This window comes from Pyxicephalus adspersus, chromosome 3 (genome assembly GCF_032062135.1).
Source record: "Pyxicephalus adspersus chromosome 3, UCB_Pads_2.0, whole genome shotgun sequence".
NCBI lineage: Eukaryota > Metazoa > Chordata > Amphibia > Anura > Pyxicephalidae > Pyxicephalus > Pyxicephalus adspersus.
Genome location: NC_092860.1, coordinates 18167239 through 18176717, shown reverse-complemented (window position 1 = coordinate 18176717; position 9479 = coordinate 18167239). Strand labels below are relative to the sequence as shown.

The window sequence follows — 9479 nt, the reverse complement described above, 5'->3', positions numbered from 1 at the left end:
GCTATAGATAACGCTCCTTGCTTGAATTCAACGCTTGAACTCCATTGAATTCAATAGAGGCTTTTAGAAGTGTTTTTAAGCTTTTTGTAAAACCTTCTATTGAAAACAATGGGGGCTTTTTTAAGCGTTTTTAGCTGGATTTTGGAATCTTGAAGCACCCCCTAAAAAGGAGACTCCCAGATCTACCCCACACCACCCTGAGGAATGAGTACAGGGGTACATAAAATGAGTTAAAAATATGTGTGAAAAATAAGATGAGTCTTTAATGTTAATATATTTTTTTTGAATGTGTGTGTTTTGTGTAACTTAAACTTTTTTTTAACAGGTTATCCCACAATGAAAGGATGATTCCCACGGCTGCATTCATAACATGAGCACAGCCGTGGGACTCCTGACAGTATGGGATCCCCGGGCACTAGAGAGAAAATGAGGACAAGTCTCAGCAAGCAGCCGCGGGAATCCTCCTTTCATTGTGGGATATCCTGTAAAAAAAAAAAAAAGTTTGTTACACAAAATACACACATTCAATAAAATACTTTAACATTAAAGTCTTGTCTTATTTTTTTACACATATTTTTAACATTTCAGGGAATGAGCAAGGGGTTTTATGTACCCCTGTACTCATTCCCTGGAAGGTTTAAAAGTAATTTAAAAGGCTTGTGTAAAATCACAGCAAATTGCGGCAAAACATATCATAGGCATTTATAAGAGTTTTTTTTGAAAGACAAGCTTACAACCGCTTGTAAAAGTCCATTAAACCGCATATAAACGTGGTAAGAACATTTACATGCGTTTTTAAAACTGTCCATGTAGACCCAGCCTAAAGCAAGGGTTGATCTTTTTCAGACATTTGTGAACACAACCGACAACTGTTGCAAGCACCAAAATTTACGTGGCCATGGAGGATGTCTGAACAAAGATAGGTTTGTCCTTCTGCAGAGAAAAGGTGATGGGGATGTTGTCTGGGACAGTACTCTAGTTGTGCTTGGTGTACACAGGCTTTAAAGTGCTCCAGTTCAGAGAAAAAGTGTCACAAATATGTTCAATGGCAATGAGATAGTATATGCACACCCAAACTTTTTGTAATGTCTACTTACCTGAGCTGTTACCTGTTGCTCTTTTATTTATAATTGTATTTTGTGTTTGATATTTTACAGATGAAATCACCCCAGGGGACCCAAGAGAAAGGTGCCACCAAGATAAGTGTGAGTGTCAGCAGTTTACATACACACCTAAAACACAAGCCTGGGCAACGAATAAAGAGAAAACTGCAAGTCAGTTCATCTAAAGCAGCCATTTTTTAAGCGATTACTTTAAGTTGTGCATAGTTCCAGAGTCAATGTAACTTGGCAGTGCCAGCAGCATTGCACCAATGGTCTTTTAAACAATATAAATGGTGGTATTTGGACCATCAGTGTAAGGAGGCAGTTCTTCTCATTGACCAACAATACAAAGAGCTGTCTATAATTTAAGGGGTTCATCTGAGGTAAGGCTGATCTGAAGATATAAGCAGCTAATATTGCATGAACCCCAATTATTTTTCAGCACAGACGTGGTACCATGACCACGTCTTTACCTCCTCTTGGTCTATTAGTAGTGCGAGTTGACTTGGATCGGGCTAAGCTCAACTCTTACTAAACTAATGAACATATTAAACTGGGGATTAAATAAATTAATGGGCCAATGCAAGCATTTTTATTGAGCCCAAACTTTTTTTTTTTTTATATTTTAAAAACAAGTTAAAACCCTGAAAACTGCAAAGCTACCCTTAGAGTGGGGCTATATGGGCCTTTCAATCATTAAATGCTCATTTTTGTCTAGGGAAACATTAAAAAAACACTTTTTCTTCTGCTGCTCTGTTGGTTGCAAGCCTCAAACATCACATTCAATGTACAACCAATAGTTCTGAGAGGGCCTCAAAAAGTTGTACAGATCAGGAGAACACTGGCTGCAGAGGCTTTAAAATGTTCCCCTAGACAAAAATTACAATGTAACCCTTCAAGGGTCTGTCTGACTGGGAAGGTTTCCCTTTACTGTCTGCTCTGTAAACATAAAATGATGGGAAATTTCTCCAATGTAGGGGACATTCCTTATTAGACACAGGAGCAAGTGCTCCCAATCTGCCTCTGATAATAGTCACCAAGACAAGGAGGTGAATTTCCCCAGTTTAGATAAAAAAACAGCATTAAAAAGGGACAATGGTTTCAATCCAACCCAAACCCTATGCAAAAATGTATTTAAAAAAAGTTTGGGCTTGGGTACACTACAAAAACAACTCCAGCTAAGAGTAGCTGGTACACAGAACTGGTGTGCAAGAAATGTAAATGATGCTCTCAAGTTGGAACAATTATCCCTGAACAGGTTTTGAAACATTTGACATAATCTCTCTCTCTCTCATATTATTTCCCATAAATAAAGCATTTTTTAATATTTTCACCAGGCAATTAGAAATGAATTAATACCATTGGCCAATTAACTTAAATGAGTAACACATGTCCCAGATACACCATGATGGTGATTGTTTTATGTATTTAGATCAGAGGGTTTTACAAACTTTCTTACCATTCATCATATACTTAGACATCTGCCTTGATATATTTAATGGGGATTGGATTACTGTGACAGGATTACCTGTGTGGTTGTTGGTTTATATTCGAGTATAGGCAGTAAATGCTGGGGTATGTTCCTCACGCTGCTTGCTTATGGCTGGAAAAGCTACTTGGGTGAGTGGTGAAGCCATCAGTTAATTGTGATTTACCAGTAACGGTTATACTATTGAATGCTGGACTTGAATAAATGTAAATCTTCACAATTGCTTAAATTACTTTTCAAACATAGCTCATTATTTTGAGGTCATCTGAACCCTTTGTACTGCATTCTTAGTTGTCGTACGTGTGATCCTCCTAGTATTGTGCACCCACAGCTGGCATTTTGGCCTGAAGTGTCTTGACAATCACTAGCCTGTGTGATGGGGAAACAACACATTAATCTGATTTACACTCTTCTCTTTTTGGACTGAACAAACTTTAGATTTCACAGAATGGCAAATACCAGGAGAAGATCAATTTGGAAGGAAAGCTAATTAGCCGCAGAGGTTTTTCTATTGATCTTGTGCTGTGGCCGAGAGGGAGCTGCATTTGGCAGCAAATGGAAAAAGTTCAACACAGACGCTGTCCCATTGGGGGGAAATGTAAATTGGGTACAAATAGTGGCATCTGAAGGGGAATAAAAGAAAAAATAGATTTAAAAAAAAAACAAAGCCTTGGCCTGAAAGATACTATTTTTATTTTCTATTGGCTGTTAGTGTGCTACAAATGCGCTTTTGATCAGGTAAGCTCAATGGTGACATTGGACCAACATGGAAAATCTATGTTTCTTGGAAAATCCATTCAGAATCCAGCTGCCATATTAAAAGAAGATAATGCCACCTTTGTGGCAAGCTGTATAGCATTCTGGGCTGTTTGATATTACTCTTTAATAGCCGCCAAGAGAAAATAACTAAAGGATAAGCCAAAAAAGAATATCCTGCTCTAAAGAAACTTTTACCAGGCCTTGGTGGTTACCTCTTTTTCGCACCCGTGAACTACTCCAATGTTTGAGAAGTTACATGTAGTTTCCTACCCATGGCTGCCCATGTAGAATGAATGAGCAGTGAATAGTTCAGTATCGGCTGCTATAAAATGTTTAAATACTGGTTCATTAGGAACCCAGGCAGAGGTAGAGCTGGCTGAGAGGTGGCAAGATGACAGCATATGGGAGTCGCACAGGAACTGATGTTCCTGCCACCTTTGTTAGAAAATAAAATAAATGCCCCCCTGTATCATAAAGTGAGTTAAACACCTCCCTACTGCCTTTGCTTCATCTTTAGCATCTGACACTTCTTTGCCTTTTGGCTAAGATCAAGTGTAGTACCTAATCTCTCTAGTGTGCAGGAGAGGAATCGCACTGTATTCCTGGAAAGAAGGCAGTGGACTAGTACACCTGCTAGGATAGACAGCTAGATGGTGATGCTCTGTAAGGGGCCGTCCAATGCTAATTCCTCTGGTTATCCCTCTACCAGAGAGAGGCATGGGGCCTGTCCTAATAAGGAGCTCCCAGATGGCAGTTTGTCCCACTGGGCTGAGCGGGGGACCCTTGGTCTGGCCATCAGGTCTTAAGAAGCGTCCGAATCTCGCTTAGTGTCGTCCCCCTGGCGAACCAGGGGTACCCTAAAATCACTTTGGGAGTGGTGAACCCACTGTTGATTTATGAGTACACAGGCACGTCACTTGCTAATTCTGCATTATGCAGAATGCAGCTTTCAATCTGCATTAGCTGAAGCGAGTGCAGATGGGCTTTTTTTATCCTTGCCCAGTGTGTTATGCACTGAGCACTTATTCTTTATGTATTTGTTTGTTATGTCACAGTGTGACATCACTGGTGTGGTATTTGTATGTCACTACCGACAGAGGGTGCTGTTCCCTTATGGGCTACCCCTGAAGTCTTAGGGAGCGCATTAGTCTTATGGTCCTGTACTCTCCCTTACTGGGAGTCTCTCTTTGAGAGAGCTTCCAGCCTATAATCTGTTGGGATTGCTTAGACCGTCCCATAGAGAACGGCACCTGATCTCGGTCAGACAGGCTAGTAGGCCCATTACAGCTTCCGTCAGGAGCATTGTGCCCTGGGGAATCTGGGTGGCCCTTCCTCTTTAGAGGAGGGATCACAATAGTACCCCAGTGCACATTTTTTGTGTGGTATTTTTGCACATACACTTTTTTATCGAGTCCCAGGGTTTTTGTTTAGAAGGATCACATCTACGCTAGATTTGATAAAAAGGAAATATATGACACTTCCAGGAGTGTCACATGCCTGGTCCCTGCCACCATCTGTGGTTCCTTCAGCCAGCTCTGCGTCATTTTAGAACACAGTAGCAATCTTTTCCCCAGAATTTTTTTTATGCTGGGTGGGAAAAAGCTGTAGGCAGGTGACAGCCCCTGTATTGTGACTCTTTCAGTAACTACCCAGCTGAGTGGTCTTTGAAAAGTGCCGGGTGGTGCGCCCAGCTAAAAAGGGTCTAGGAAGAAACGGTAGTGGTGAAATATGCTCAGCAGAGGGTACCACAAAGTGCACAAGAGGATTTAACAAAAATCTCTTGAATGGGACACAACTTCCTTTCTCTTTATAAAATGACAAAATAATGTTTAGTTATACCTAAAAGGCACCTCTTATAAACAATTCTTTTTTTTTTTGTAGGTGGTGAAAGTGTTCGGCAGTAACATATCACACAAACTACGCCTATCCAATGTCAAGATCGCAGATGAAGGCACCTACGAGTGTCGCGTGTTAGATTACAGTGATGGGAAGGGGCGGCAGCATCGCGTCAAGGCATTTCTCCATGTTGAGATGGAAGCAGGTCGCCGCGGTGTGGCTTCTCACCGCCAACAAGATACCAGCACTCACCGTCACTTTCAAGTGAAAGAGCTCAAAAAGCGAACGGCGGTGCCTTGTGAGGAATGCCAGGTCTAGACTGTTGGCTCATGTGGCCCCAACACTGATGTACAGAGAAGTGCATGAGAAGCTTTCTACCCTTCTCCATCTGAAAAGTGTTGTCAGCTGTCTTGGGCTGGAGTATTGAGTGGAAATCAGTGACTTTAAATACTAAAACCCCCATCATGTGAAAACGTATCCCTTTTCTTGGTGAAGGGCCTTTAAGATGCCCTGACAGACTGTTATCTATGGACTTAGATCGGGGCTTCCTCTGTCACCATCCATCCATTGCAAACCACATAGGGATCTTTTGCACCCTTCACCATATACATGTCATCTCTCAAACAAGTTGCTGATTTCATCCCAGCCACCATTATAGGGAAATAAAGAATTCCCAAGATGGCTCTGCAGTGATAGCATCACCACTCGTATGAACTAGGTGAAAAGAAAAGCTTTATTATGAAGATGTTGTCCTTAATAGGCTGCTTTTCAGTGTTTTCTTCTACCAGATCCACCAACATCCTGTGATGGTCAAAGTATTATTATCTAATTGAGTCTGTTTCTGTTTGCTTAGTTACTCGAAACATGTAGCTTCATGAATGGCATTAGTGCTCCTATTCCCAACATCGGTGTTGCATCATCATTATTTGGACTTTAGCTGTTGCCTTTTCATTGAGGGATACAAAGCACTGCCAAACTGTCATTGCTTGGTCATAAGTCACCCATAATTCACACATATATACAGACACAGCTAATAAAATCAACAAGACATCCGAAGTTCCGGAAGACCTTCAATCTTGAACACTGTACTTCTACACCCCCTTCTCCCTTTTTAAATGCCAGGTGACCAATAAAAAAAAAAATCAGAATTTTAGAAGCAGGGTTTTCTGTACAAAGGTGGTCATGTTAGGATGGTTTGTGCTGGTTAAAGTTTCTTCAATTTTTTTAATAGAAAAAAAATGGGGGTTGATTTGAAGGTAGCACAGAAGTAGCACAAAGAGCAACAGGAAAGTATTGAAACCCTTTGCTAACCCTTGAAACGACAGGTCAACTGGTTTATTTTTTTAATTGGTATAACCAAAATGACCCCTTGCCCTCCACCAAATACTTATCTTTGTCCTGGATCAGGTTTCCTTGAAGTCCGAGTGGCAGGCGGTCTCAAGAAGGACCAGTTGACCCAAGTCTGTCTTTGACAATAGGTCCGATCTAAGACATTTATACAGTGTGGATGATTTAGGATGCATTGTTTTAAATTATGACAAGTTTTAGGCAAATTACAGAGCCAGAAGCCTGGAATAATGATAACACTTCCATTAATTACTAAAGGAACAATGGGAGTTATACAGTTACAGTTATAGCAAGTACCCATTGCTGACTTGATTTATTTAGACTACAAATAAGTAATCTAGCACTGTGCAAGACCTTGACATGTTCCAAATAATAAAAAAAAAAATTCCAGAGCTTTTCTTTCCCAAGTTGCTCTGTAGTTCTGCAGTATGCAGCCCCCTGTATTGAAGACCATGGTCTCTCAAAAACATGGAGGATGGAAACAACGTTTTGCCTATTGAAACCAGCCAGGTGATAAATTTCCCACGTATGATAGAAGCATGCAGTGCCAGTCTGGTTGGTAGCAATAAGCAACATAGACAGGTAGAGTGTATTCATAATCTCCAGCTCAGACAAAAGCTAAAAGAGGTGATCCAAGATCAGGTTTAGAAAATGTTTCCCTGGAACAATGATGATAAATCTCAGTTGGACCATAGACATTCTTGTGCAATACCCATGATAAGTTTGTAGGCACCTTAGCATAAACTTCTCATTAACAAAACAGGTTACTATTTGAATACCAACTTCTGAAAATTCTTATTTTCTGTTGTAATGCTGACCCACTGGCTTAAAAATGCAGATCAGGCAAATCCTGGACAAGTGCTTGTTCCAGGACAGTGGATCAAGGTATAGAAACCAGGGTCAGTTTTCTCTTGACAGCTCTCTGGAAATGTGTTTCTAGTAAGTCGAATTCCAGTTAGCGTGAGAGAATAAAATCCAACTCTTGATTGGTGGCGATAAGCGTTATGTCTCTTTTAGTTTCAGTATATCAAACCTTGTGTCCTAATATATTTACACAACAGCATAATCTGTGAGTATGGGTCTGACAGCCAGAAACCACCAGGAAGGTCTTCAGCAGGAAAAGTACTTATGATCAAGAAGGTAACATGCTGGAATTTTGCATGAAAAATAAAATACTGGATTTAATATGAATTCAGAATTGCTAATCTGCCTTTTTGTTAAATACTATAACTCAAGTGATTTGCTGCTCAGATGCCATTAGTTGTGTAAATGTTGCTGTAAGAGACACTATGGAGTTGACCTGCCGTGTGTATCAACCTCTGCTGCAAGACCTGTGTTAGGTTCCAGTATACACACATGCTAAACCCATGTACAGCGCTATGTCTAGCTGTGGCCATGAGACAATTCTGTGTCGAGGCGGTCATGCTCTCTGCTCATGAGGTGTCAGCGATGCCTCTCTGGATGTAAATAAAGCTGATCATTTGCCCAAAGTCAGTGGTTTGGTTGATTTGTTTCGGTATAAGAATGTCAGCAGTGTGCTAGTACAGCTGATTGATAACAGCCGCAAGGATCTTTTATTGTATCCTATTCAAAAAGTGCTTTAATTATTAAAAACTACAATGTTCTTAAGTTCTTCTACAATACAAAATGACTACAGCAAAGCACGTGATGGAGATGGCACAATTCTCCAAGCTCAGAGGAATATTTTTTATGGTATCCAAGAACAGGTCTGCCTTCCGTACTAGGGAAGGGTATCACAAGTCAGGTCTGCTTTCTATAAAGCCTTGACGACTTCTGCATGACTCCACCTAGGCCATTCAGAGTTGAATTCTCAATAAGTTCTGCTCAACCCCAAATCTCCTTACTGTCATGGCCAAGGGTATGGACGTGCTTGTGTAACCGTAGAAGAACCACATACATGTTAGAATTTACGGTTCAGCTCAGAGCCACTGGGTTGGGACAACCTGAAGGTCAGAAACATGGAAGTGATCTCATTCACAGCAGCTTTATCTAGTAAAAGAGATTTTGCAAAAAAAAAAATCAGCTAACATTCTTTGTTGCATCTTGCTGTGTTTTGTTACTGCAATTTTGCTTTGGCAAGGGAACACCTCCAATTTTATCTAATATAGTCATCCATTTACTTCCTGAAATATAATATAAAAAATAATATTTAAGCAAGCTTTTTTTCCCAGTATAAACTCGGTGGGTTTCCTAATTTTGTGACACATGCTAAGAGTTCATATTGGACACTGTCTGTCCTTGCTCATCTTCACGGTTATCAGGCGAGAACCTAACGTGTGGGTATAGTGCTTGTCGCCCAGCCAACCGTCCTAGCGGATCCACAGACGAACGAACATAATGAAAGTGAAGGGGAGAGAGCACAGCAGGGTGCTGTTCCTTCGTTCTACCCCTCCCCTCTCCATAAATCAGAATAGTGCTGTGTGTACAGCGATTGTGAAACATTCAACAACAAATATCGCACGTGTGTACCCAGCATTACAAATTACTTGGACTAAAAATGGAAGCGAGCTTTGGTGAATTTCAGATTATGTGATCTATGAATATAAATTGTTGTGTTTCCTAATATATATAATACATCTATTCTTGTGTAAAAGAAAATGTTAATACCCAATTAGAATTGATCATCATCATAATCTAGTCTGGCTTCAGCCAAAAAAAATTCTTCTTGGCTTTTACTAAAGGCATATCTAAAATTCTATACAGTGCAGATTCATGGTCCTTGGCTTCAGTGGTTGCTTTTTGTCCAGGCGAGGAACATTTTGATGAAGTAAATAACGCTTGATCAGAAATTTCTTTTGTATATTACTAATTCATAGGTTGAAAAAAGACATAGGCCCATCAAGTTCAAGCACTAGGGAAATAAACTTATCCCAGATATAAAACCCTATGAACATAGTTAATTCCCTCAAACCACAATGCAATGG

General features: G+C 40.3%; 1 protein-coding gene across 1 annotated transcript in view; it reads left to right on the top strand.

Annotated features, from left to right (window-relative positions):
* VSTM2L (V-set and transmembrane domain containing 2 like) overlaps nucleotides 1-8024 on the top strand; it is a 56385-nt gene extending 48361 nt beyond the window's left edge. Inside the window, exons 3-4 of the mRNA XM_072403755.1 lie at nucleotides 1158-1205; nucleotides 5233-8024. Of these exons, the coding sequence (XP_072259856.1) occupies nucleotides 1158-1205; nucleotides 5233-5505 (321 nt within the window). The 3' untranslated portion in view covers nucleotides 5506-8024. The remainder of the gene's footprint in view (nucleotides 1-1157; nucleotides 1206-5232) is intronic.
* The last annotated feature ends 1455 nt before the right edge of the window (nucleotides 8025-9479 follow it).